The 27438-nt window shown below is 42.9% G+C and overlaps 2 protein-coding genes across 5 annotated transcripts; both read left to right on the top strand.

Annotated features, from left to right (window-relative positions):
* Positions 1-6126: 6126 nt before the first annotated feature.
* On the top strand, positions 6127-14364 carry papolg (poly(A) polymerase gamma). Of its 3 annotated transcripts, XM_028988931.1 has the most exons (24): positions 6127-6280; positions 7366-7533; positions 7629-7695; positions 7878-7959; positions 8214-8323; positions 8420-8473; positions 8563-8674; positions 8819-8908; positions 9093-9231; positions 9316-9388; positions 9484-9604; positions 10598-10682; positions 10818-10871; positions 11014-11133; positions 11860-11969; positions 12066-12187; positions 12470-12630; positions 12753-12853; positions 12949-13118; positions 13223-13408; positions 13560-13640; positions 13719-13778; positions 13845-13959; positions 14067-14364. In XM_028988931.1, exons 1-23 carry the CDS (start codon positions 6264-6266, stop codon positions 13941-13943), a joined length of 2382 nt encoding a protein of 793 aa, XP_028844764.1. In that variant the 5' UTR covers positions 6127-6263; the 3' UTR covers positions 13944-13959; positions 14067-14364. The 3 variants fall into 3 exon arrangements, with proteins under 3 accessions (XP_028844764.1, XP_028844763.1, XP_028844765.1); XM_028988930.1 differs by having other exon boundaries at positions 13845-14364; XM_028988932.1 differs by lacking the exons at positions 11860-11969; positions 12066-12187; positions 12470-12630; ... (5 more) ...; positions 13845-13959; positions 14067-14364 and having other exon boundaries at positions 10978-11064.
* Positions 14365-16616: 2252 nt separating this feature from the next.
* Positions 16617-24870, top strand: rel (v-rel avian reticuloendotheliosis viral oncogene homolog). Of its 2 annotated transcripts, XM_028990077.1 has the most exons (11): positions 16632-16755; positions 17172-17201; positions 17936-18072; positions 18411-18559; positions 18867-18958; positions 21605-21745; positions 22487-22591; positions 22778-22993; positions 23119-23187; positions 23290-23358; positions 23465-24870. In XM_028990077.1, the coding sequence occupies exons 1-11, from the start codon at positions 16749-16751 to the stop codon at positions 24232-24234; spliced, it is 1785 nt and encodes a 594-aa protein (XP_028845910.1). In that variant the 5' UTR covers positions 16632-16748; the 3' UTR covers positions 24235-24870. The 2 variants fall into 2 exon arrangements, with proteins under 2 accessions (XP_028845911.1, XP_028845910.1); XM_028990078.1 differs by lacking the exon at positions 17172-17201 and having other exon boundaries at positions 16617-16755.
* The last annotated feature ends 2568 nt before the right edge of the window (positions 24871-27438 follow it).

The raw sequence follows: 27438 nt of genomic DNA, 5'->3' as shown, positions 1-27438 counted from the left end.
AATAACGACACCGTAAAGAGACGCCGCGCTTATAAACAAAACGCAGCGACGGGAGCGGGGAGGGATGAAGGGAGGAACGCCGGGAAAAAAAGACGCGCGCCCGCGCGCGCACACGCGCAGACGGCGGCGGCGGCGGCGGCCGCACGAGCGGCGAGATCGATAGGACGGGAGCCGGAGGAGGAGACCGCCACGCGGATTGGAGGTCGGGCGCGGACGCGTGATTGGTGGCCAGTGAGTGGGTGATCGCGGTTTTTTTTTTTTTTTCTCGCAGGTGGGCAAAGTTCACGCGACGTGTTACTGCATGGTAGGGCTCTCTCTCTCTCTCTCTCTCGCTCGGACGTCGGGGTGCGGGGGGCTTCCACGGGCGTTGTTTGTCCGTGTCGCGTGAGTGAGAGAGAGAGAGACCCCCCCACCCCCAGGTTTCGTGGAACTGGGGTCTCCGACCACCTCGTTAAAAAAGAGACCTTTTATTTCGTGTCTTTTGTTCTTTTTTCGTGGTCGCGCATGCTTATTGTTGAGATCCCACATTAGCATTAGAAATTGAAATAATAATATTATAAGACGTGGGCACTCGGAGAAAGGTTTGAATAAAGAGATGAAACACGGTGATCGGCTGAAACATTACGCGGGTTCCCGTGTTTCTTTCCCGCGGCGCGCCGCCGTGTACACGGGTGTAGGGAAGGAGCGTGGACGGCGAAAAGTTGAGCTCGACCGGCGCGATCCAACCCAGAGTAAATGTCTGGAACGAATCTCTACATTTGTTGGGGGAGAGAATGTACTTTTTTCTCGAGTCAGAGTGGAATCGATGCCTTTCAGGCCACACTCGTTTGCAGCAAAGACCACGTGACCTTTACCCACCTTTACCCTTTTCGCCCTGTGTGTGGTTTTGTTGTTGCTGCTGCTGCTGTGTGTGTGTGTGTGTGTGTGTGTGTGTGTGTGTGTGTGTGTGTGTGTGTGTGTGTGTGTGTGTGTGTTTAGTGGAAGGAGGTCAGCCACTGTGGACAGCCTCTCCAGCCGGTTCTGGGAGTGGGATCGTGGGGTTCAAACGTGACCTGTCCCCGCACCCTCGACTCCCACCCACATCTCCACTCGGCTCCGCATGTGAACCCACGGTGCGAGATCCGACACGCAAGGGGTCCCCTCTCTCTCCCTCTCTCCCTCTCTCTCTGTCTATCTCGCTCTCTCACATACACACACACACACGCCACCGTAGGACACAAGCCACGTGACTGTCCAAAATTCACCGACGTCTGAAGGAAACACAGGTAAACACAACTGTGTTGTTTTTTTTACGTGACTACACAATTGTGCGTGGACTTTTATTTGTTGTTGCTGTGGTTTTAATAAAAGAACGATTTCAGTAAAGTAAAGGCGCAAATCGATGAACTCCCCCAAAAGGGGGGTAAAGGGAGCGAAATCCCCCCCCCGGTCACGTACGCGCCTCTCCACGGCCAGTGGCTCGGAGAAAATTGACTGGCTGGCCGCATGGGCGCATTTCAATATATGGAAATGACCAGAGGCTTTACGCGATAAATCAGGCTCCCCTTTTCATGCTCCAGCCTCTCCTCCCCACGATCCCTTTTACCTTCACTGTTTCCTTCAGTCCTAAAATCACTGAAACGGGAGGGTTTTTTTTTCCAACCGCGTGTGCGTGATGAACTGCCCAGCCCACCTTCGCCGTTTTTTACGCGGAGGGAGTAGAGTGGGGACACTTGGGTGGTGGTTCAGCTTGTCCCCTAAAAGTCGCCCCAAAACACCCGACGCACACAAGATCAGCCTAACCGGGGCATGTTGGGGATTTGTTGGGTTGCTTCTTTCTTGCTACCCGAATGTTACTCTGCTGGACATGCTGGTTGGACGTTGGGAAGAGTAAACGAGTTGAAGTCGGTCTGTCACTTGCTGCCCCGATGCCCCCACGCCAGTCTCGCGTCAGCCGCGCGTTTTGTCACGTGCTGTCGTCGCCTTTACGCATAACGCGCCCCTGTCGGCGACCCTCTCCTCTTTCCACGCCGAGCAGTTTGTCATGTAACGTGAGCCATAATTTCACACTTGTCGCAACGTCACGTGTCACTTTTGTTGTTCCCGGATAAGATCCCCATGCTGTTTTTTTTTATATTGTGATGCGCTGTGATCATGTAACTTCATTAACATGAACTTGTATACAGTTCACCAGACCCAGTAGAGCAAAAGAAGCGTCCGTCACGACGTTGGATTTATCTGAACTCCTGTTTAAAATGGTCATTTGGGGAAACGTGTTCCCACGCCACCCCCAAAACAGATCTGTGTTTGGTGCATTTTTACACCAAATGTAATATCATTCTATTTGTCAATCACATATATATATCATATGCTACAGTATTACGGATGTGTGCCCTCCGCCATGAGACGGGTTGGTGGCGCGGAATAAATCCTCTCCAAGACGCACGGCGCGTTCGACCAGCCGCTTCAGCTCCTACAAAGCAGCGAGGTTGATCGAATTCTGCCAAACGTGTCGAATCAGGGCAGGCCGGCCTCCATTACGCACCCGAGAGGAAGAACGGGGTGCGAGTCTCATTTCGAAGTAAAGGCTGGGTGGGGGGTTTCGGAATTACCTTTGAAATCCCTGGTAAGTAAAGCCTTGCCTTTCCCTAAGACTTTCGAGCTTTAGGAGTTCACACAGATTCACAGACCGACAATTAATATTAATGGCTAGATTTCACGACGTGGCATTATCGCGCCGAGCCATGGGTGGGCATGCCATCTGGGTTTCGGCAGGTATTAGATATAATCAAGTGGATTATCTGGCTATGGCTGAAATTATAAACCTGAGCACTTGGTTTAAAAATAAAATAAAGTAAAAGGAACGGTGTGTGTTGGTGTGGGGAGGCTGCAGTGGGAATTATTTCTTCGGTGTGGTCTAGGGGTGCGCTCGTTATAAAATGGTCCGGATTGCCGCGGAAGTTGTCGTCGGAGCCCGTTGGTTGATCGCCTGGAACCCCTGTCCGGGCTCTCGTGAACGTCGCCGCGCCGTCCCCTCAATTTAAACGGACACCTCTTGCGCGCGTCCCGCGATCCCCATCAATCTCCGGCGACGCGCGGCCGCGCTTTTGTTGGCGCGGCGTCGTCGCGTCGTTGTTAATTTTTACACTAAACGCTTGTTATGATGATGATGAATGAGAAGGCCGGGATCGCACGCCGGGGACGCCCACCGTTTATCTGGTGCGCGAAGGCCTTCCCTCACGTAGCGCGTAAACGCGTGGGGCCGTCAGAGGGAGCGCGGCGTCTCCAAAGCATAAAAAACACCAAAACCCATAAAGAAACACAAACCTCTGCTGGTTTAGAAAAGACGCGGCTTTCACGTCATATAATAAAAATGTTGTAAAGTTGCACGTATGATACTTTACGTGTGTTTATTTTGATGACTTTCATTTTTTATTTCAGTGCCATAATTTGCAATTTTTTAAGTGGTATTATTTAATATCTGTAGAATTAGCAGTTCACACTAATACAGCATTTGTATGCGATTCTTGATTCCCAGAGTAGATATGGCAGTAACACCCATAAATAAAATTATTCTAGATCTATTAATTATATATCTATAAATATATTAATATATATATATTGTCTCAGATAGGTTTCAGAAGCTGCGTGCTTTATTTTAACCAGATATTTAACCCAGACTTTTTTCTCCTGAGTGCTACTTCAGACGCGGACGGGAGAGGCGATCCCGCGTCACTCGGTCCTTAGGCGCCCTCTAGCGGCCACAAAACGCGCGTCGTCAGCGTCTCATCGTCCTTCCAGAAGTTGCCGCGAATGCACAACGCCACGCAAAATCATCAGCTGAGTAGACTTGAGAAAAAGAAAGAAAAAAAACAGGACCCCGACGATAGAAACGTTTTTGTCGTAAAAATGTTCAGATGTAGGTTAAATAAGCTCAGGAAGCATACGTACGCGATCGAGGCATAACATGTGCGTGAGTTTAATGCGTTTATTGCGGGGTTTTTCTTTCAGCCTGATCGTGCGTAAAAACGTTAAAAGTAAAACACACGATTGCTTTTGTTCCGGCTTCAGTTTTTGTACGATTTGAAGTCTGAAGTGTTGATTTAAAGGCGCCTTTGTACAATGCATCACATTGGAAATGTTGTCATTGTCTGCATCTTCACATAATAAATAAATATTTCAAAGTGTGCGTTGCTTCCTGACGTTTTTTTTTTTTTTTTGCCTCCATTCAACGCGAAAATTAATTTATTTTCCATACTGTTTGTCAAGTTTATGACGTTTATTGCGATGCCGGATGAATGGGACAAACCTCGGAGAGATCGGTGATAAATCATCAAGCCAATTTTAATGAATACCGATAGAGGGGGAAAAAAACCCGGGGACGTAATGCACTATCTAATTTGATTAAACTGCGCTTAAGGCGAGCATATGTCTCTGACGAGGGAATTGCGTTATAATGACTGCGAGGATATTATTACAGACTGTTTTAATGATTTAATGGAGTGCGCGCGCAGGCTATTTAGCTCGTCGCCTTTTTTTTTTTTTTTTAAACGATCGGCGTCAACGAAATTAAAAGGTCGGCGTTTCGACGTCTGCGCGCCTCGGCGAGAGCGTCCGGCGTCTTCTCCGTTAACCAAAAGTGTTTTTGTTTTTTTTTTACATTTTATTTTATAAGTTTTATATGTATGTACCACGGGATTTTTTTTTTCACGAGTTTAGAACCGAGTCTGAGACCTCCTCTCGCTTCAGAACCACGGACAGCGGCGACCGGCGGCGCCGATCACTTTTACCGACAATCATGTCCACGTTGATACAGCTGAACCTCCACCTGCTTCAGACAACTTCACACAAGGCCGATTCTGCAAAGTCAACCAACACGTGTTTTTTATTTAAGCAAGGCCCACCGTGCACGACATATAATTTAACCAGCTCCTGCAATAAACCGATTCAACACGTTGCCGATTGGAAAAATATATCTTTTAAAAACCTATTGCATGTGACGTAGACACCAAATATACGAGGTTTGTAAGGTGCGCGAGTGTCGTTGAAAAGTAGAGTTTATTTGTCGTCGCAGCCCTGGTGTGTCTACAGGGAAAAACGTTCCTCTGTTGCACTTCAGTCACCTGAGGACTTCTGCTCTTGCCATCACGAAAACAGGACGGAAGCAAGTGGAAGAAAGTGAAGGAATGACGACGTGAATAAATGATATAATGCAGAGTGACAAGCCTGGCAGAAGCACCCAAGGTGTGATTTCATTTTAAAAAAAGAACATCGTGACAAATATTTAACTCCCCATTGGATCGACGGACACGTGAATAGCCACACAGTATTATTCTGATATATATTAATTATTGTTTTTTATATATATATAATATATATATCATTTATGAAACCTCATTGCTCCTTAATGCTTCTTCAAACTCCAAGCTCCGTGCCCACGGAGAGAAAGCGCCCCGGTTCCACTCGTGAAAACAACGGCAGGTGGGTTAAGACGCTTCTGAACATGACATTCGGCGTGCTGCGTTGATAAGTCTTCAAGGCACTTTTATCTCGTCGTTAAGAGGCGTGAGTAATACACACACAGACGCGAACTCTACAAGTTCGCCGAGTACGAACACGGTGCGTGTTTTTTTCCTCTTCACCGCAGGGTGGCGCTGATATGCCTTCAAAAGGCGGCGCTGATTCATGCAAATACGCAGGTAGGCGATTTGTCTCAAAATAAAATAACATAAATTTCCACAATACTACTAGTAGTAGTGATAACAGCAACAATATTATTTTTATTATTATTATTATTATTAACTATTTGTGTTGTTGTAATAATTAAACACATTTTCTCAGTGGGTATCAGATTCTTTCTGTCGGTAATATTTTACCTTTTGTAAAGTAAATCGCTTCCCTTTGGACACCGGCCGTTCATTTAGTGACACAATGAAATGCAATTCTACGGGGCTAAGGAGTGCATATGCAAACATTTTTATTTTTTCAAATTCGGTTTGATTTCTTTATTGTCACGGCGCATATTTGTATAAAAGCTTCTACACTGAACTTAAGACGAAAAAGGAACCGCAGGGGATGAACAAAAATGTTTTAATTCTCGGTCCTCTGCTGCTTCTGCGCTCTCGTCGCAGCGCAAAGCCTGTCGGGAGCCTCCGAACCGGCGGGCGCCATGTTGTAGTGTAACTATTGTTATAAATAGTGACGGGGCCGCCGCCGGTTGAGTTTCACGTGTTTTCCATGAGTTCGTCCCGAGCTGGTGCGGTTTAGTCCCCTCTCGGAAGGTCATGAGAGAAATGTCAACGTAAGTCCGTTCAAAGTGCGCGCGCTCCGCGATGCTAAGCTAAGCGTTTCATAGGGCCGCCGTTAGCGCGTTGTGATGCTACCGTGCTTTAGCCTGTTAGCCGAAGCGACAAAGAGGAGGAAACGTCGTTTACAGCGTCCGTTCTCGCTCAGCCCACCAAGTTGGAGCAGCATCGGTAATAGTAGTGGTCGTATGCGATTTGCAACGTCGGCTTTAGAGCTGTGTTTGGACCACACGGCATGTGTAGCTGCTAGCGGTTGTTGTTGTTGTTGTTAGCGTTAGCATGCTGTCGTGTTGCGATTTTGTCGTTTTACGCGGGACTTCTGAGTCACGTCGCTCTTTATGCTCGCATTCCTTCTTAAGTTGCTCGAATGGTCGGGCTGACGCGAGGGCTGGGAGAGTTAAGGCCGTAGTGCACGTTGATGCATCACCATGGCCATTAGCCAGGTCCTGTGCGTGTCCATCCTGGAAGTATGCTGAGCACAACATTGGCTGTCTACTGTTGCTAACAGTTTTCCCCTTTCCGTGGGTCGGTGTGATTGCAACTCGGGCTTTTTGTGGCCAGTGTCGCCCGAGCGGTCGGCCCTTTATCTGTGTTGTGCTGGGATTCTGACCGGTGTTCTCCGCCACAGGAAGTAGCGGATGTGCCAGTGGCAACAGAGATGTGATTTATCGCCAGGACTGTGTTAACACGTTTGCGATATTTATCCCAGTTAGAATGCAATGTCAAGGTGGCCGTATAAATATATGTCCGTGTGTGTGTGTGTGTGTGTGTGTATATATATATATATATATATATATATATATATAATATTTGTTGTGTGGTGTATATACGTTCTCTTATTTCTGTAGACGTATTGCCTGATTAAGGCGTTTTTTCATATAACCTTGTGCTAAGATTGTGAAAATGGGAGTATTTCAAATATATGTGGTTTTAGTAGTTGTGGGTCAACCCCACAAGACTAGGGTAACAAACAGCACACATCTCTTTCATTAAGTTTTTTCTGGTTCTCTTTTCTGTGTGCGGTAAGAGTGGCTTCCTTTCATTTTACTAGATTTTTATTTTTTTTTTTTTTGTGTTATAGAACCAGCAACAGCGCACACAGTGGGCAGCAGCCACAGAAACATTATGGCATTACCTCCTCCATCAGCCTGGCCTTTCCCAGGGAAATTGACCACATGTACACCCAGAAGCTCATTGAGGCAATGAAGCCATTTGGAGTGTTTGAGGATGAAGATGAACTGAACCACAGGTGACTATCACGTAGTGAACTTGGTCATTGTCTTGTCCTTTGAGTCTGGTGTACTTGAAGCCTTTCTTGGTGGTTTAATTTTTTTTTTTCTGTAGGTTGGCAGTCCTTGGAAAACTAAATTCATTTGTGAAGGAGTGGATTGCAGAGATAAGCGAAACAAAGGCATGTGTGGTTTTAATTCTATATATATATATATATATATATATGTGTGTGTGTGTGTGTGTGTGTTCTTTTTACATATGATTTAGTGATATGCAGTCAAACTCATATCTTCATATACACTCCAGATTGTATGTGTAGTTGGTCTAATAATCACATTATTTGTATTCCCCCCTCCCATACAGAACCTTCCACTCTCAGCAATTGCAAACGTTGGTGGCAAAATCTTTACCTTTGGTTCATATAGGCTTGGTGTTCATACTAAAGGTATGTTTTAAAAGATATGTGCCTTTTGTTCAGTTTTGTTTATGCCAATGTGGTGGTGGTAGTAGCCTATTTGGTTAACACACTCATCTATGAACCAGACAATCAAAGTCACCGGCTCAAAAACCCCACTTATCACCATTGTGTCCCAGAGGGGACTGTCCCTGTAACTACTGGTTTTGGTAGTTGGACAAGGTAGTCTGCTAAATGCTGTTAATATAAGAAATGCTTCTATTTTTTTTTTTTTTTTTTTTCAGGCGCCGATATTGACGCACTTTGTGTGGCACCACGTCATGTGGAGCGTTCAGACTTTTTCCAGTCCTTCTTTGATAAGCTCAAACAGCTTGATGAAATTAAAGATCTAAGAGTAAGTTTTCTGAAGCTAAACCAGAAATTAATTCCTTGTTTGAGAACCGCCATAGTGCTGGAAATATATTTATTTATTTTTTACTGCTGTCAACAGGCGGTTGAAGATGCATTTGTACCAGTCATTAAATTCCAATTTGATGGTATTGAGGTAATGTCTTTAGAATTTAAGTTATTCAGCTAATCGGCTTGTCAATATACACTTAAATAGTATCATAAATATTGTCTTTTGTTCTACAGATTGATCTCCTCTTTGCAAGGCTTGCTCTACAGTCTATCCCAGATAACCTGGACCTAAGAGGAGATTCTCACCTAAGAAACTTGGACATCAGATGCATTCGCAGTTTAAATGGTTATCAAAACTTTCTGTTTAGTTTTTTTTTTTTTTTTTTTTTTTTTTTTTTTTTTTTTAAATGACCATGGGATAAATAAATTGTGGTGTCCTCCTTTGTTTGCATTTTTGCCCTTCAACATTATCTTTTTGTCTTCTTTGTAGGTTGCCGTGTTACTGATGAAATTTTATATTTGGTGCCAAATAAGGAGAATTTCAGATTAACTCTCAGGGCCATCAAGCTCTGGGCTAAACGTGAGTAGTTTTTTCAGTAAGAAACACCCACTGAGCGAAATGCATAAAGACACCATTCTGAAGTGGTGTCAGGTGAGCGCGGACTGAACGGCAACAATATTCCCGCTCATTATTCAGCACCAGCGTTCGTAGTTACAGTGCAATTACAGTAATTTGACACTTGCCCCGTATCCTCCTTGCCTAGGTCGTGGGATCTACTCCAACATGCTGGGCTTCCTGGGTGGTGTTTCCTGGGCAATGCTTGTGGCAAGAACCTGCCAGCTCTACCCCAACGCAGTAGCTGCCACATTGGTCCACAAATTTTTCCTCGTTTTCTCCAAATGGTACGCATTGTTCTTTTAACGTTTTTGGACATGCTCACACTGTACCTCTTCAACATTACTCTTGTTCACATTGTCTTAATTCAGGGAATGGCCAAATCCTGTTCTATTGAAACAACCGGAAGACAGCAATTTAAATCTGCCAGTGTGGGATCCTCGAGTGAGTGCTCTTTTTTTTTTTTTTTTTTTTAATTTTGGTTGCAGTGTTTCTTTGCTCTGAGCCTTCCTCTAATGTTTAAATGTGTCTGCCTTAAGGTGAATCCATCAGATCGCTACCACCTAATGCCTATAATCACCCCTGCATACCCACACCAGAATTCCACATACAACGTATCAACGTCCACACGCACCATCATGACTGAAGAGTTCAAAAACGGTGAGCACAATGGCAGCATTACTCGGTCCCCCCAGGATTTCAATATTTTTTGTGGTGCTCTCAAAATTTGCAGTTCAGTTGTTTATTAATTTATTCGTGAGGTTTGTCCTCACTGCACATGTGAGCACACAGAACTGAAGTACAAGCTGGTGTGCCCAGCATGTGTTATGAACACAGCACATGGAGGCTCGGCTCATTGAGCTGTGGCACACCCACACAAGCTTTTTTGACGTGGCCTCCCCCACTTATGACCGGATCAACACAAAAGATACTTATGCTGTCTGCCTGTTTATGCTTTCTGCCTGTTTTTATTTATTTTTTTATTTTCTGAACACAAAATTGTACAAAGCGTGTTTTTTGTTTTACGTTTACAGCATTTATAAGACTCCCTTGTCCAGAGCGACTTACTATCAGTAGTTACAGGGACAGTACCCCCTGGAGCAACGTAGGGTTAAGTGTCTTGCTCAGGGACGCAATGGTAGTAAGTGGTATTTGAACCTGGGTCTTCTGGTTCACTAAGCTACTACCACCCTTTTGTTCAGCATCGCTACTGATGCGGGTTATTCTTCTTCTGACATGTTCATATTGCTTGTGTAGTGTGAGCATTCAGGTTTCATCGGGCACAAATCGTGCGTGTGTGTGTGTGTGTGTGTGTGTGTGCGTGCGTGTGTGTGTGTGTGTGTATATATATATTACACACACACACACACACACACACACCCTTTTTGTCACATGTGATTTAGTCATAATTTGAGTCGGGTGTACTAAATCACTGGAAAAATCCCAATGTATGCCCACTTTAATTTTTTTTGTGAAAATTATGCAAAAGGTTTGAAAATATGCATTAAATTGCTGGTATTGTGAGATTTGCAATTTCAAAATTGGGTAAACAAAACTGGAGGGACTGATTACTGCACTGTCAATTCTGAAGCACCAGGGCTTCATGTTCAGTTTGCATTTTTTTTTTTCTCCCCCCCTTCTCCCTCTCTCCAGGCCTTACTGTGACTGATGAAATCCTTCAGGGCAAAGCTGAATGGTCCAAACTTTTTGAGCCACCAAACTTCTTCCAAAAATACAAGTATGTAAGATGAGGAGTTCATCTAAAATGTACCTATGCTTTCCTGAAATAGCACTGTCTGGTACAGGTTTATTTTCTGATTGATTTCTATTACTGTGACATTTGCCTTAATGTCAAACCTGTATTTTATTGAAGGCATTACATAGTTCTGACTGCCAGTGCTTCAACAGAAGAGAACCACCTAGAATGGTAAGTGACTTATCACTTCTCTTGTTGCTTGTTTTTGAGGGCTATGTAATAATTATATTAATGTTTAATTGTTTTGTTGAATTGGGAACCATATCCCCCAATGCAGAACATAATTAAATGAAATCGCCACTCTACTCTCCAGGATTGGTTTGGTGGAGTCCAAGATCAGAGTCCTTGTTGGGAATCTGGAACGGAATGAGTATATCACTTTGGCTCATGTAAACCCACAGTCCTTCCCAGGGTCCAAGGAAAGTCGCATTGAGTGAGTACTTCATTGGCTAGTTATTACAGGGTCACCTTTTATCCTGTTGTTTCTGAACATGTTAAACATTGTATATATAGGTCTTAATGGTCTTTTAAAGCTGTATTTGAAGTCTGTTTCAGAAATTCAGCCTTTGTGCAGAACTACAGCCACTTTTAGCCAGTCCCACAATGAGATTTCTCCAGGATGCACCGTTTCTGTGTGTAGCTTTTAATGCTAAAGATGAGGAGAGGGGCCTGAATGACTAAGGACAATGACCAAAGCACCCTTTACACCTATTGCCATTTCTAGTCACTTCAGGACCATGGGCAGGTTGGGGGAACTCATATTAATGTTCAATAATCTCTCAAAGTGACATTTTCATGATCGGGGACCTTTTTATAACAAAAAAGAAATTACTTAATAGCTTTTTTTATGCTGAAGTGGTATTACATGGTTTGCTCGGTAGGTGGCAGTAGTGGACCTTGTGTGGCTGTGTTCTGCACTTTAAGGAAGCCATTAAACATGTGAGGGGTTGTAAATCACTGGATTATTACATTAAAATTCTAAAGCATAAGTTTGTAAATTTAAATTTCTTGTGAAGAGCGATTTAATTCAGCTACAAATTCATTGTTTTTTTCTATGGCCTTGTAGAAGGCGTTTTTATTATGGAACAATGACCTTAGAAGTTGTTTAGTCAATGTTCAGACTCTCAAGTTTTGGATTTTTCTGTTTCAACATTTTTAGGAACGATTTTGTCTCTATGTGGTTTATTGGTATAAACTTCAAAAAGATGGAGAGTTCTGAAAGTGTGAACATCGATTTGACATATGACATACAGTCCTTCACTGACACAGGTAGGACACTTTCTTTCCCTCATGAAAGTTCTTATTCATTGCCCAAAATATGAGAAATATGGTTTTAAATATTTGTTTTTGTACGTTTTGGTCTAGTGTATAGGCAAGCAAACAACATTAACATGCTTAAAGATGGCATGAAGATTGAAGCAACTCACGTGAAGAGGAAGCAGCTGCACCAGTACCTGCCTCCAGAGGTGTTACAGCGTAAGAAGAAGGTATGATAACCTTCAACTGGTGCCTCCTCCTTAAGGCCTGTGGACTTGATTATCACTGTACAAAAGTGCGTTAGGAGTATGTATTTGGGCTTTGCAGAAATGAATACAAACAAGAAATACCCCCTTCTAGTTATTTCCACCCAGCCTTTTTTGGTGTGCAATTGGCCTCAAGCCCTACTATCTGTTTTTTTTTTTTTTTTTTCCTCTCCATTTTCAGTTTGACAAGATCCTGAGACAGCCTTTTGTAGTCATTACTAATGTCTGATCACTTTCTCTTTATAGAGCATAGGCGACACGAATCGCAGCTCAACTGGCAGCGACTTGAAGCGTGGCTCCATGGATAACAGTCAGCTGGACAGCTCCAGAGACACAGATACTGGGACTCCATTCTGCTCACCCACGCCAGTCTCTGGGCCCTGCAAGCCTCCAGTTGAACAGGACAGGTATGCAGTGTCATGATCACACAGTAACTGGAGAGAGTAAATGTTAGATGACCAACATATGCAACATATGAATATTTGCCAGGTAGTGAAGTCTGTTTTTTTTTTTTTTTCTCTTTCCCCAGCACTCCATCTAAACCTAAAATACCTCGATATGTGGACAGTCCTCCTGAATCTGAGTATCTACCATCAGTGGAAGAAGGAAAGACAATTCCAGTCATTGGTGGTTAGTAAAGGTTTTTTTTTTTTTTTTTTTCTTCTTTTTTTACGTCTGATTTAGACGTAATGTTTTCATGATTGATTTATCCTCCGCAACTTCAGTATCTGCCCCAGCTGGCACTACCATCCCCACAGTAGTTGGGCGCAGTGTGGTCCCACGGACTACTGGCAACAGTCTGGTAGAGACACCCAATGGGCTGAATGGACCAACCAAGGCGCCTCATTCCCCAACAGAGGATGAGCCTGGCCAAAGGATTAAAGATGCAGGCAAGGTTAGATCCCAGCTCATTAATCTTCAACAATCCTCAAGAAAAACATACTTTTGAACAGTTTAAATTACTTTCACAGAACTTTGCACAACTTTGTGTTTTTGCAGGGCTTTACGGAACCAGAGTCCGGCAGCACCATCCCAACAGTGGTTGGCCGAAATGTTATGCCCTCCTTTAGTTCTCCAGCTGGAAACAGTACAGATTTGACCAATGGCGTGGGTGGAACTGCCACTAAGAGACCCCACTCGCCCACAATGGAAGAGCCTTCGAAGAGGAGCAAAGAGACAGACCAGGTAAGCATTCATAGTCATATTTGTTTTTCCAATGGCATTGGCCATCTTTTGGTTTATTTTGCAACCGTATTCAATTTAGTCTCAATATCAAATGCCTAATTATTGTCCATGATAGACAGCTCTCCTGAATCACTCTCCTGTGTACGCACAGCTGCCGTTCTCAGATGACTCTGCCTTTAAAGAGCCTTTTCCACCTACCAATGGGCTGGACAAAGGAGACTGTCCACTTGTGGTAAGCAGTGCACTTGCACTGAGTGTCAGTTGTCTTGCTGTACCAAATTGTTACCATTTACTGTGTTACCATTTACAGGAAAGTCATGCCACAACAAAGGCTATGCCCATTCCAACAATCGACACATCAAGAGCACAGGTAACGAGTTTTTAGCTTAAAAATGTAGTCTTTATTATGGACACTCATGCGTGTATCACTCTTCAGAGACTACCCAGCAAAGAGCTGCCCGATGCCTCCTCTCCAATTCCTACGAGTAACCTTCGCGTTATCAAAAACTCCATCAGGCTCACGCTTAACCGATAGCAGTTGGGCTTCACAGGTAACTTGATGCTGCTCCAGTTTTGGGTGGTGAATTTTGATTTTTGTTTGTTAGGGAGGGGCAAGATCAACTGAAGTTTGGATAATGTTCACTGAGCTCATTTCTAGGGGCAGGACTACTGTGTTAAAAGCGTGTGGGGAGTTGTCCGGATGCTGGACTTTACCAGGTGACCTGAAAATGGAAAAACATTTCAACTTCCTTCAAAATTTTTGTTTTTGCTCCTGCTTTTCTTAAATGTTTCAAAATGCTTGCTATGTTCACATTTGTGTTTTGAACCTGTACAGTAGTGTATGTATATAACTTGTCTTTAAAAATCACGTAGTCTTTCGATAAAATTGTATTGTAGTTTTTATTAACAAAAGCCAAAAAATATATATATAAAAAAAAAAAGTCTGTCTTTATATATGAGATTTTGTTTTCTTCTTCTTCTTTTTTTTTTTTTTTTTTTTTTTTTTTTCTTTTTTTTTTTCCCCCCATTCTTCACCCCATCCTCAGATGTTTTCCAGTACAGATTATGACACTGACTTTGTGAATTAAGTCTCATTAAAGAGACTTAGCCAGCACCGTAATAAGTCAGCCAGTCCACCCTCTCAAGGCCTCCATTTCACATTTACACCTCACATTAATGCCCTGTCCTAGTATTGTGACCCGTTTATGGAATTGTGCTTGTCTGGCAGTCCTGAACAGTGTTTATCCTGTTGCTGGAAAGGTTTTAATAACTTTTGCTGGATGGGGTTATGTGTGTAGTTTTGTGTATGCTGCTGTAATTCCCTGTGATTTACGGTGTTTACTTCAGCACCTCCCATGGAGGTTCTTAAAGGACTAGTTTTCCCAGGTTTCAGGATTTCCCAGGTTTTCTGGCCTTAGATGTGCTCTGTCTCAGAACAGTTATTCCTAATTGGTGCTAGTCTGTAAGTGGCTCTTCCTGATATCTGAATGGCATATTGAGGTATATTAAATCTATGTGTTATACTGCAGTGAAATGCATGACAACATTTGGAATATCCTCCGGAGGTTTTGCATTATGGCTTCATCACCCCATAATTTTGCCCCTTTTCTTTAATATATCACATGAACACTTTGAACTTAATTCCCAACCACTGTTGCTTAAACTGCCTTTTAACCAGACACATTCTAATTATTATGGCCATCATTTCAGCCACCAAACGGACTGTGTTTTAATAGACCGTAGTTTGCTGCTCGAATATTTTAAACTCCCATGCACAGCCTCCGAGGATAATGCTTAATTGACTTTTGAACTTTTGGGGAAACTAGTCCTTAAAGCAGCTTAACTTTAACATCACTGTTAAAATGAGATTTGAGAATACAATTTTTTCAAAAAAAAAAAAAAAAAAAATCATGCTACAGTTAGCTGCAGAAAAAGGCTGTACAGAGAAAAAATGCATTTAAAAGAAAAAAAGGCAAAACTTAAAAGAAAAAAAAAAACTTTTTGGGGTTTGTTTCCATTTTTATTTATATTTACATACTACTTTCCCCTTCTTTTTATCACAGTTCTTGCTGCTTAGATTTCTGAGTAACATTTACAACTTGTTTTTTTTTTTTTTTTGTAGGGTAACAATTTGTTTTGCTTTTTTTGTATGTAATTATATTGCCTCCTTTTAAACAAATCCATAAACTTCACAAAACCCCAAAGTCTTGTATTGTGTTTTTAGTCTCCAGCCCCTGCTAATATTTCTATTTTCTCTCTCTCTCTCACTCTCTCACACACACACACACACACACACACGCATGTGCACACCAATCAAAGAAAAGTTCTTGCTTCATGTCATGGCTCTGTTGTAAGTGTACACCTGACCGGTCTAGAAACGAGTCTTTCCGCTTTTGTCATTGTTAACCAGGTCTAGGTACAACTATAAGTAATTATTTTATTTCATTCTGTTTGTGCGTAAGTTATCAGCTTTAACCATACATTTTTCTTATCCACCTATTAAAATTTTTGGGATAATCGGTTTCCTATACAACGTTTAAATTGCGCGCCTTTCAGCCCTGTTGTCAGAAGCGGAGCCACGTTTGATTTCTGGTTCCCGGGAACAAGTCCCGTTCGCCCGGCCAGTGTGAGATTGCGGAACAGCTACTCGCTGACGCGGACTTCCTCGTTCGCGATGCGTTCTGGGGAGATTCCCGCGCCGTTCGCCGGGGATTTACCCTCGTGACGAACAATAGTTTGTGAGTAAATAAGGCTTTATGCGCCCGATTAGCTACAAGCTTCACGCCGACCACTCGCCTCCATTTACATTTACAGCATTTATCAGACGCCCCTTATCCAGAGCGACTTACAACCAGTAGTTACAGGGACAGTCCCCCCCTGGAGACACTCTGGGTTAAGTGTCTTGCTCAGGGACACAATGGTAGTAAGCGGGATTTGAACCTGGGTCTTCTGGTTCATAGGCGAGTGTGACCCACTAGGCTACTAGCACCTCCATGCTGCCCTGCTCGCTACTTCGCGGCACCGCCCGGTCTGGTACTTATATATATTGTACAACTACACAACTATACAACTATATAGCGGCTTTTCTCTTTCTTTTGAATGCGTTAACGATGGCGCGGGTCGAGTTGGTTCCGTATTTGTGAGTGTGGGCGCTGCGCGGCGCGCCGGTCCGTTCCGGGCCCCGTTCGGCCGTGCGGCGCTCCGATTGGCCGGCTGCGGGAGGGGGCGGGCCCGGGGAATTCCCGCAGACCTAAAGTCGACGAGCGCCAGAAACGCGCTTCTCATTCAAGGCGAAGACTGTCCAGCCGCCGCCGCCGACGACGACGACCGGGGACGCGCGATGGCTGGTGAGTAGCCGACCACTTCCGAACTGGCTTCTGTTTTACGGGTCGGACGACAGGAGGTTTGTTCCTCGCCGGCCTTCCTTCGTGTTCCGTCATTCTCGTTAAACGTCTAATAACGCCGCCCTCCAGCTCTCAAAGAAAATGTCTTCAAATATTAATGGCAATAATTAAATGAACAACTTCTTCAAAATTCGCCAATTCCTCTGCGCCGGGAAATATAATAACAATCCAGAGGCACCTGAGGGCGTAAATCTGCGTACAACATGTTTGTCTCCTGGCTTACACCCCTCTCTGCAGCTTTTCATGTCTATTTGCATGGCAAACGGATTGTTTTCTAGATTCTATTGTTATTGTTGCAATTGCTATTATTATTCTTATTAGTCATATTAAGTTCATTCTTGTTTCCCCCCTCCTTGCAGTCAGTAGGCTCTTGCTGCATGGAGATCCAAGTAAGTTTGCTGACACTCCCTATTTCATTGTGAGCTTTTCCTGTCTCTACAAGTCATTGGTTTGATTTAGAGAGGCTTATAAACGCATGAGTGTGCTTCAGGAAGGCTGAGCTTTAAATGTTTAAAATTAGATATTAGATACATATTCATATTTAAATATGCCAGGTTTGTAGGCTCCTCCTTGTCTGTCGCCGTTTTATTTGCGGCACAGCAGGGCACACAGGTGGCTGTCTGAGGTGAGCTGTGGAGGGGTGGAAGTGGCCACCCAGATGGCCTGGGGTGGCCGTGTGTTTTTGAGGTGCAGGTTTGTTACGGTGGCAGCGTGGCGTTTGCAGGTGCAGGTGGTTTGAGCGGGTCAGCGTCGGGTCCAGCATCTGTGCCTGTCGAGCATTCAAAAGTGTGTTATGAGTGGGAAACCATTTTGGTTTTTCATGCACCATTTGTGGTTGGACTTATGATCAGGATTCATGTGGTCTGCTGTTTCACTGCAGAACGCTCTGGCCTGGATTTACAGTCTGCAAACAGCCTTTTCTTTATTATCATTATAAGTTTATTTGATCTCTTTTGGAGCATCTGTATGATGTACATAAACTCATGAAAACCATGTCAATTGATTGCATTTGGCCCCTAAATACTGTTGCAGGTTTCTGAGTAAAATGACATTTATAAATGCCATCAGTTTTGTATCCAAGTGGTCTGTGATTTTGTAATTATTCTCCCTTGATCTGCTACAGCGGAGCCCTGCGTACAGATCTTTGAGGAGCCGAAGCAGAGGGGGATGCGCTTCAGGTATAAGTGTGAGGGCCGATCTGCTGGCAGCATCCCAGGCGAGAGAAGCTCAGACAGCAACAGGACGTACCCCAGCATACAGGTGAGGCACAGCACCCCCTTTGCAGGAGCCACGCAGCATCTGAGCAGGCATCATTTGAACCTCAGGATAACGTCACAGATTCTGAGAACTACATCAACCTCCTTCGCCTTTCTTGTGTTTACTCTCTAATCTGTCATCCTGCTTTGTCACGTGACTGCGTGCACACGTCACTTGGTTCTTTGAAAGTTTTCGGTGTAGAACCATGGGAGTTCCTGACCTGAAGCAGCCACAATTCGGCTCAGTGCACTCTTGTGTTTTTTTTCCTAGCGAAAACCAGCACTTTACAAATTAAAGCAAAATGTAGCTCCTCATTCTTATGTTCTGTTCGTGTCCTGTAGATCCTGAACTTCTGCGGAAAGGGCAAAGTGCGCGTGTCACTGGTAACTAAAAATGAGCCTTACCGACCACATCCACATGACCTGGTGGGCAAAGACTGCCGCGATGGATACTACGAGGCAGAATTTGGGCCGGAACGCAGGGTCATTGCGTAAGTGACCACCATTCAAAAAGTTCTCTAGGCTGCATTTATGTGTAGAATTTTGCATTTGACTCGTCTACAATATTCTCTTACACACATCTACACAATACTCTCATTCACACTTTGTGAGATGCACGTATATACACACACAGTGTCTCCACGAATAAAGTAAATTACTTTTTTTTTCATTGTAGGAAATAGTGTGGGGCTTCCCCGGCACACGCATGCAAAACATGTCCATCTGTCTACCTGTTTTCCTTTTCGTATAAATGTAATGCAAGACTGAACGAAAACCTTGGATCTGTGTTCCCAACAGTTTTCAGAACCTGGGGATCCAGTGTGTGCGTCGGAGAGAAGTGAAGGAAGCTATAATGCAGAGGATAACACGAGGAATCAACCCGTTCAGTGGTGAGAACCCCAAAAGACAACACAAAAAAAGGGTGTATAAGAATAAATAATAAAGAAATTTGACAATATGTAATGATAAAATTCTGAGAAAAATTAACAAGTGACCAGCAATTGAGTCTGGATTTAAAGATCTCAAACTAAGTAATTTTATTCTTTAAAACAGAGGTTAAAATAAGAAATAATTAGAATTGTGACATAGGTGCACACCTTCAATAATAATTTCTGCAAAAAAATCAAATAATAAACATAAATAATTGTCCAGATGATGAAAAGAAACCATTTTTCAAGAAAAGCAGACAGTAATGTCTACTTCAGAATAAGAAAGTCACTTCTCCTTTTTGACCGTGGTTGTGTAACCAACTCAGTGCACTTGGCATGTGACTGGGGAATTTATGAATACACAAAAGAGAACTGAGGAGAGTATATATGTATGTGTGTATATATAATCATTTACTTGCTATTCTCCGATCACTAGCAGAATTGCTGAGATTTTATGGCTCTGTGTTGACATTGAGAGTGAACAGTGAAACTCTCTGAGTCTATTTGCGCAGTTCAGTTGGAAATTGCATTTTTATTTTTTTTTGTCATGCAGCGCTTGCGGGTTGCAAGGAAGGAAGTGTGTAAAACAAACTTGGTTGTAGCTTCGGTGAGAACAACGGCAGCATCAGTATTGTTCACACAGCGCTTCCTCTTGATTATGGGCATTTGAGAAACTGCTCTCACTTCTGCTGCGAAAGTGGAGCACTTCCTGATTGTTATCTTTCTCCCACTTCCTAAAACATGGGGCAAAGAGTGCGTGTTGAGGTAGCAAGGGACAGACATGATCATCTTTGGGGAGCAGCCATCACAGATTATTACAGCAGCGTGCTGTAGGTTTGTTTTTTTTTTTCTTTTTCTCAATGGAAAAAGTTGTCATAGTATCAGTAGTAAATGGTTTTGATATTAGTGAAGTCTCTGTTTCATAGTCAGACTCATGGGGCCCGAGTGTTTTCATGGGTAGGGCAGGCCAACGTCACAGCATGGAATCAGGATTTACATAACTAAAGAGATTCAATTTTCGAAAGGACTGGCTGATAAAAAGATATCGTGGAGGGGGGAGAATGAATTACTGCGTAATTAATTCTGACAGACGGAAGATTAACATTTAGAATGATTGATTGATTGTTTTTACCACCAAAGTGAACAGTAGGAGGAGACTGTAGTTATGACTGACAGCTCTCACGCACCACTAAACTAAGCACACACCCATATACACACACAGACACAAAATATATTAGGTTAACAGCAGAAATAACAAGACTTTAGTTGGATGTTTATCTACCAACAGAAGTTCCAAACAGGAAATATGTCCAGAGTGTTTTGAGGCAGTCATTGCCCTGCGGTGTCATTTAGAAACCGAGATCGCTGCCAATCGTCAGGTGTTGTGAGTCATAAGCCTGCGCGGAGGGACTGCAAGTGGTGAGCTGCCCACAGCATGGAGGGTTTACACCTGTTCCTCCCTCACTGCCGACTTTCACACGGCGCTGAGCTGCACGCCGACCACCCACCCACCCACCCATCAACCCACCTGCGCTAACCCCAGAAGAAAACCCACTTGTCCCGGTCACGCACTCGTGCGTGCAGACGGACAACACTGCTTTTGTACAGAATGCCTTTTGGTTTTCAGTCATCTTTTGCAGCATTGCCCTTTACTTTCTAAAGCGTGATCACTTTTTATGATGTTTTCTGTAATTTTATGTATCTCCTCCCCCTTCTCCCCTGGTAGCTCTTTAATGGCTGCGGTTAGGCAGAGGTTGCCGGTCGACGTCAGCTCACAGACCTCCTCAGTGGAGACTCTCGTTTTGCTGCTTTTAGCAGTTCGAAGCAGCTTGATATTTCCACCCTGCTCTGACATCATACGCCCAGGCAACCATGTCAGAGCGTGTGTGGGGTAGCCTCAGTGTGAACAGAGACTGAGAGAGAGAGGAGTGGGTGGAAGCTTCTTGACTTGCTGAGTGGGGGAGTGTGTCTGCGTCTGCGCCCCTGCGTGGGCCCAGGTGTCAGTTTTTGCGCATTTGCAAATGTGCAAATATGTTTCTGCCCTTTATCCTGGCGTCACCCGTGAGTCATGATTTGGCCTTAAATTGACAATAAGAAATCAGACATTTGACTGCAGCTCGACCCTCTTTTATTCTTGGTTCATTTGTGCTTCGCCTCTTTCATTCAATTTCATTGTAATGGAAAGTATTTTCCTGTTTGCATCTTTTTTATTTTCTACTTAATTGTAGGTCCAGAAAAAATGTGCTGCTTCTTACAATGTGAAATTGTGCATCATTATTACCAGGTCTGGGAAGAGTAATAAGTTAATTATAACATGTAATAATATTGCCATCCTTATTATTTTATAAATGACACTGTTCCATTACATTGTTATTACTAATCATGTATGGACCATAAAGAGTTATTAAAAAAAAAAGGTCAATCTGCATAACTACAAATATTGTGGCCAGTATGAAAACATTTTAATCTATCGATTAACGTGTGGTCAACTTGTTTTCTTCTCACGAGATTCATATTGCTGCTGTGATGCGTCAAGATGCGTTAATAACTCTGACACACAGTCAGCGCTCAGTATAATAATACGACCTGAATGCTGTGTGTTCACAGTCCACCAGGAACAGCTGTTGCAAACTGAAGAATACGACCTGAACGTGGTGCGTCTGTGTTTCCAAGTGTTCCTGCTGGACGAGACCGGCCACTACACTACTGCTCTGTGCCCCCTCGTTTCCAACCCCATCTATGATAACAGTGAGTCCCTGCCCTGCCCCTTTAATTGTGCTGTTATAGCGAGGAAGTGCTCTGTGTGCAAACAGTGTACGAAGGGTATTTTTAAAGAGCACAGGAAGTGAAGGTTGCCTCTCCCTCATCGCTCGGTGCATCGTTGGGCAGCAAGAGAGAGAGAGCGGGAGGATAGAGGCGCAGCAGACATGCAGGAAGTTTGTGGACCGGCATCTTTCAGCTCTATGAAAGAAACTACTAACAGAGTTACTGAGTAGAACATGCTCCTGAGTTCGGGGCTGAAGATTTGTTTCAGGTTTAAAATGGAGAAAAAAAATCCTATCTACTTTGCTCTCAATGGGTCTATGATTTTGATAGTTTGGTTTATTGTCTAGACTTATTGACCAATATATGTACAGTATAACAGCCCTTTCTAACCAAACATGAAAAGAGGAAGCTACTGCTACCCCACCTAGGTACAACTCGGGTCATTAAGTGGAGGCCCTTCACTTCCTCTTCAGATAGCAGGCTTTTGAGATTGGACATTTCACAACATTCATGCATGTAGAAAACTAAGATTTGTAACACTGAGAGTCTTCAGTAATCTGATAGAGATGAGATTGGTTTAGCTCCGATATCAGTAGGTCAAAGTGATGAGAGCTGTGTTCAGAATAAAAAAGTAGACTGAAGTAAATTTCCCACGTCATCATTATAGAGGCTGAATCATGCAAACTGTCTTTATGACATTTGACATTTTGCTTGCATGAACAGGAGCCCCAAACACGGCCGAGCTGCGCATTTGTCGTGTGAACAGAAATAGTGGCAGTGTAAAGGGGGGTGATGAGATCTTCCTACTCTGTGACAAAGTACAGAAAGGTAAACCACTTTCCAGTCTTCCTATGCATGTTACTAATGATTTAAAAATCCATATTCATTCATTCATTCATAAATGCATGAAATTGCACCACATATTGCATGTTGGTCATTCTTTTATCTTAATATCTCTGCTCACTCATGCCCCATCCTTCACTTCATCCCCTCCGTATCCTCACTCGACTTCAGACGATATTGAAGTGCGGTTCTTCACTCAGAACTGGGAGGCCAAGGGCTGTTTCTCCCAGGCAGATGTGCACCGGCAGGTGGCCATCGTGTTCCGCACACCAGCCTACTTCGACACCTCCGTCACTGTGCCAGTCACCGCCCAGATGCAGCTGCGACGGCCCACCGATCAGGAGGTCAGCGAGCCCATGGAGTTCAGATACCTACCTGATGACAAAGGTCAGACCACCCTACCCGCCAGATAAAGTCACCATCAAAATGACACTTTTGTATTGCTTTATACACTTTTTGTATTGCGTCCTGTTTTAATATGCCCTTAAATATCCTGATTTGTTCCACTATAGACCCTTACCGCTGTCAGGAGAAGAAACGCAAAAGAGTCGATCTGATGAAGTCATTCTCACATTTCCAAAGTAAGCCTTACAGTCATTGGAGAATCTGAATAGCATGTATTGGAAATTGCATGTGTAGACGCTTGGAACAACGGGACAACTGATGTTTTTCTTTCCATGTAGGTGGTATGAACCCAGTACACCGGTCAAGGGCAGTGGCAACTTCAGTGATGCCCCAGATGATAAAAAAAGGTGAGAACATGACTGCATTTGTCACCATATCTTTTCAATAATTTTTTTTTTTATTAATTCTCTTGACTGAAATGTAATTAATATCTGTTCTCTCCTCCGTCTACAGAGTTTCCACATCTATACCCAAACCCTCCCAAAAGTGGTGTGATGACACAGAACCAGATAAACATGTTCAACAACTACCAGGCCAGTGTTCCTCACCCTGTGATGCAAGCACAGTCCCAGGCAGCTCAGTCGTCTCTGTCAGTCAGTCAGGGCTGGCACTCCAATCCCAGCCGGGTTAACCCCTCCAGCTCCGCCGTCAATAACGGGCCCGGTATGCAGCAGCTCCATTCTAACACGGGCTTTGGCAGCAGCGCTGACAACAGCAGCAGCCTTCCCCAGCTCAGCATTTCAGACCTGCAGATACTGGAGGTTGAGTCTCATGGATCCCGTATAGGCCAATCACGACAGGAACACCAGGCTTTCCCCAATAGGAAGGGGCTCGACTCCACCATGATGCAGTCGCCATGGTGCAGTGCAGCACCCCCAGTTCAGTCCTCCATAAATGGTATAATTGGCCTACCTTATATAGAAGGTATGGACAGTGGAGAGGACATTCTTCAGAGCATCACTGGAAGCCAACAGATGATCCAGCTGAAACAGGAACCCCAGGGCACCAGGGAGAGTCCCAAGATCCCTCAGGCCTGTGACCCCTCTTCCTCCTCAGACTGCCAGCAGTCCTACATCAACCTGATGACCTGCTCTACGCCTAACGGCACCGCCCAAGAGGTCATGAGACAGGCAACCAATGGGCAGGGTCTTCAAAGAGCCTACCCACCAGTTAGTAACTTAGGATCAGAGTTTGATAACTTATGGCAATATTATCAAGAGTGATTTAACCATTTGATGTTTATATTAAGAGTTTTTAAGGTACATTTTTTTCCCCTAAAAGAATGTTTTAAATTCTGTAGTTAAACAGGTGCTTGCCTCATGCAATCTTTCTGGCTGCTCTTCAAGTTGAATGTAGTTCCTCTCTGTAATTGTGAGTTCAATTGTGAATTAAAGAGAGGGTCTAACTGTTGGTTAGGTTTATGATAATGCCATTGTTTGGATTTTGTATGGAGACACACACAGACACGTACGTACGTACATACATACATACATACATAACTCTCTCAAGAGTTGCAAGATACTATTGTTCCAAGTGTGGAAGTTTAACGGGATTGTAAATCCCTGGTAATGGCTATGTCATAGTAAAAACAAATGCTACCCAAAGTTCTCAAAGAAAGATGTTGAGCAATAAAATAACCAATTAACTTGACCTGCTTGAGCCTACGTGCAACCAAATGCTGGCTGAAGGTTGGTCATGTATCTTGTTTCAGGAATCAGCGTGGTCTAATTTCCTTGCTTATTTTAAGAAATACATATAACAAAAAAATGTTCTGTTGCTTTGTTTAAATGAATTGAGTAATTTTTATGGAAGAGTTACAAACTGTTTCTCAAAAAATAAAAAAAACGTTATTTCATCAAGTGTTCTGTTGTGTCCTTTTGATATTAATATAGATGTGTGATCTTTGTGAATTATTTATAGTCCTATACTGTAGTAGAACATTTTTTTTAAATGTCAGCTTTGGATCATCAGGTCTGAAACTTCACCTGTAAACTGATAGAACTTCTGTCAAAGGCTTTGTTATTTTCATCAGTGTAAGTGGAACAGACTTACATCTGACTTATTTCTCAAACTCTTCCAGAATATTATTTGGCATATTATATTGTTGATAGAGGCTGCTGAAACCACTGAACTGGCTCTACATGCTTTAGGTCATTGTTATCCAAGTATCATCCACATGAATGAGAAGTCCTGATGTTTCATTGCATTGCATTTTGAGAACTGGTCTCTTCTGGACCTCCACAGACAACGCTTTATGACGAAGACATAGCGGATCCTCTCCTAGACACAATCACAATTCTACTGTACTCCCAGTGATCCCAGTCACAGTTTACCCTGCTCCTGCCATTGGTTCAACTTTTTTAATTGTTAGTACTCCAAACCTGTTTACTACAGTTGCATATGACTACAGTAAAAAATGCAAATAAAAAAATGTATGGTTTTAATTGTTGTACACAGCTACCAACTTGATAACAATTCAACAATGTCAATCTGTGAGAGTTTGAAATCAAATTGATATTGCTAAGAGTGAAGCACTGATTACACAATGCTCTGTTGCAATATGGGATGTTTGGCAAGTCAAAATGAGCAACCACATTGCTTTTAAAATTCTCCCACAAAAGTTTTCTTCTTATTATTACATTATTATTTATACATTTCTAAAAAGGTTCTTAGAAGGTTAATGAAACATTTAGTTTGGGTTTTAATCATATGTCACTGAGAACTAGCATGAAATTTGTGTATTGTTCATTTTAGTACCTGCCAATAGCTCCTTTTATACTGACTACAAAAGAGGACATAGAGAGAGGAAGCTAAATTTGTGCCTTCAGTGAGTGACATAAGGAAGTAGAGGATTTAACTTTATGTCTGATTTGTAATTTATTCATAAATTCTGATAAAAAATAATATCCATTATGTCGTGTTCTGATCAAATAAAAGGTAGACATATAGCAAATGGCGAATATGATATATTGATTTAATTGGAAATGGTCCTGTTTGTAATTCAAAACAGGAACCAGTCAAACATTTTTCCATGTCAGCTTCAGACTGACATTTCTCATTTTTGCATCTGGTTTCCTTTTCGGATACATTGCTAATAAGTAATAGCAATATGTTTGCAATAAGTTTGACAAAGAAAACACAAGAACCTAGTTTATTGACTTTAAACAAGCTTTCAATAAACAGCTGAAATTTTAAATAAATTAAGCAGGCTCATGTCCGAAAGTGGGAAAAAACAATTTCTTCAACCACTAAATACATGTCATTGTACCATCTCAAATCTATTCAGATCAAATTAATGAACTGCCTAATTAGGTTTTGCTGACTGAAGAGTGCATCCATGTAACAGCAAAGTGAATCATGAACGTACGCTGATTGGTTACTTTACACTCTTTCCAAAACCACCAAATTTTTGTATATTTTATATATAACTGGAAAATGAATGACTAATCCTTTACTTGACGTAGAATTTGATGTTTTTGAGCAAGCGGGTACTTTTCACCTCAGACACGTTGGGCTTTATTCTTCCCTTGGAGACGTCAATACCTTTGAATACAGGACGTACTAGAACTTCATCTTATCAGGAGCAGAAAAGAAATGCTTATAGGAAAAAGTGGCTTCCTGTCTATGTGTACTGCTTTCAAACCACAATGCACTAACACACCAACAATCAGACCCAACTATAATAGACAGTATATTTTCAAGTTTGAGATGTTATATAATTTGGAGAGCATCTACTATTTCACAATTATTATTATTTCTTGTGGATACAATAAGAACATTTTCACATTGAATAATCTGAGGATGGCAGGTGACTGTGATGCAAAATATTATAAGCATAACCATGTGTGCGGCATAAACTGTAAATTCCACAATTCTGAATGATTCTGAAATAATTGGCACAGAAATAATGTTGCAAATTCATCAAAATTGTTACAGGTGGAGGAACTTAACTTCACGCTGGCCGACTGTCATGCGGAAGCAGAAGTGAATGAAGTCATACATTTATTTCTATCTCCCTGCCTTTGCCTGTGTGTCCTCGTATTCAAACCAGTCCACTCGCAGGTTCGTTCTTTTTAACCACACATTTCAGAGACGACGACCACAGCCCTCGCCCGTGTTTGGCTGGAAGGTGTCATGTGCTGGAGCTGCCCTGGAGCTCAGCCAGGGCAAAAAAAAGTGACTTAGCCAGTTGGGCCTCAATTCCAGTAAGACTCCTCCCACCGGGGACATCGTCACACAGCATTATGTAGATAGGAAATGCGTGACTTGCCTACTGTGGGGACAGGCACGGTGGTGCTCCAGCTGCAAACTGAATGCCCCCTTTCCCTGAACATGGCAGAAAGAGACAGAATTCATGCCAGCATCACACCTTTAATCCCTGCCTGCAATGAGGATTGTGCATGTTCTCCGGAGTTTGATTTTCAGTG

The sequence above is a fragment of the Denticeps clupeoides genome, chromosome 8 (genome assembly GCF_900700375.1).
Source record: "Denticeps clupeoides chromosome 8, fDenClu1.1, whole genome shotgun sequence".
In the NCBI taxonomy this organism is placed as follows: Eukaryota; Metazoa; Chordata; class Actinopteri; order Clupeiformes; family Denticipitidae; genus Denticeps; species Denticeps clupeoides.
The sequence above is the reverse complement of the archived record's forward strand: the minus strand, read 5'-3'. Positions and strand labels throughout refer to the sequence as shown.

Bases quoted from the DNA above. Each gene is read 5' to 3' on its own strand.
- papolg (XM_028988931.1), top strand. The intron at 8,675-8,818 runs GTTATCAAAACT...TCTTCTTTGTAG, and splicing joins ATGCATTCGCAGTTTAAATG to GTTGCCGTGTTACTGATGAA. The intron at 12,854-12,948 runs GTTAGTAAAGGT...CCGCAACTTCAG, and splicing joins GACAATTCCAGTCATTGGTG to TATCTGCCCCAGCTGGCACT.
- rel (XM_028990077.1), top strand. The intron at 18,959-21,604 runs GTGAGAACCCCA...GTGTGTTCACAG, and splicing joins AGGAATCAACCCGTTCAGTG to TCCACCAGGAACAGCTGTTG. The intron at 22,994-23,118 runs GTCAGACCACCC...GTTCCACTATAG, and splicing joins ATACCTACCTGATGACAAAG to ACCCTTACCGCTGTCAGGAG.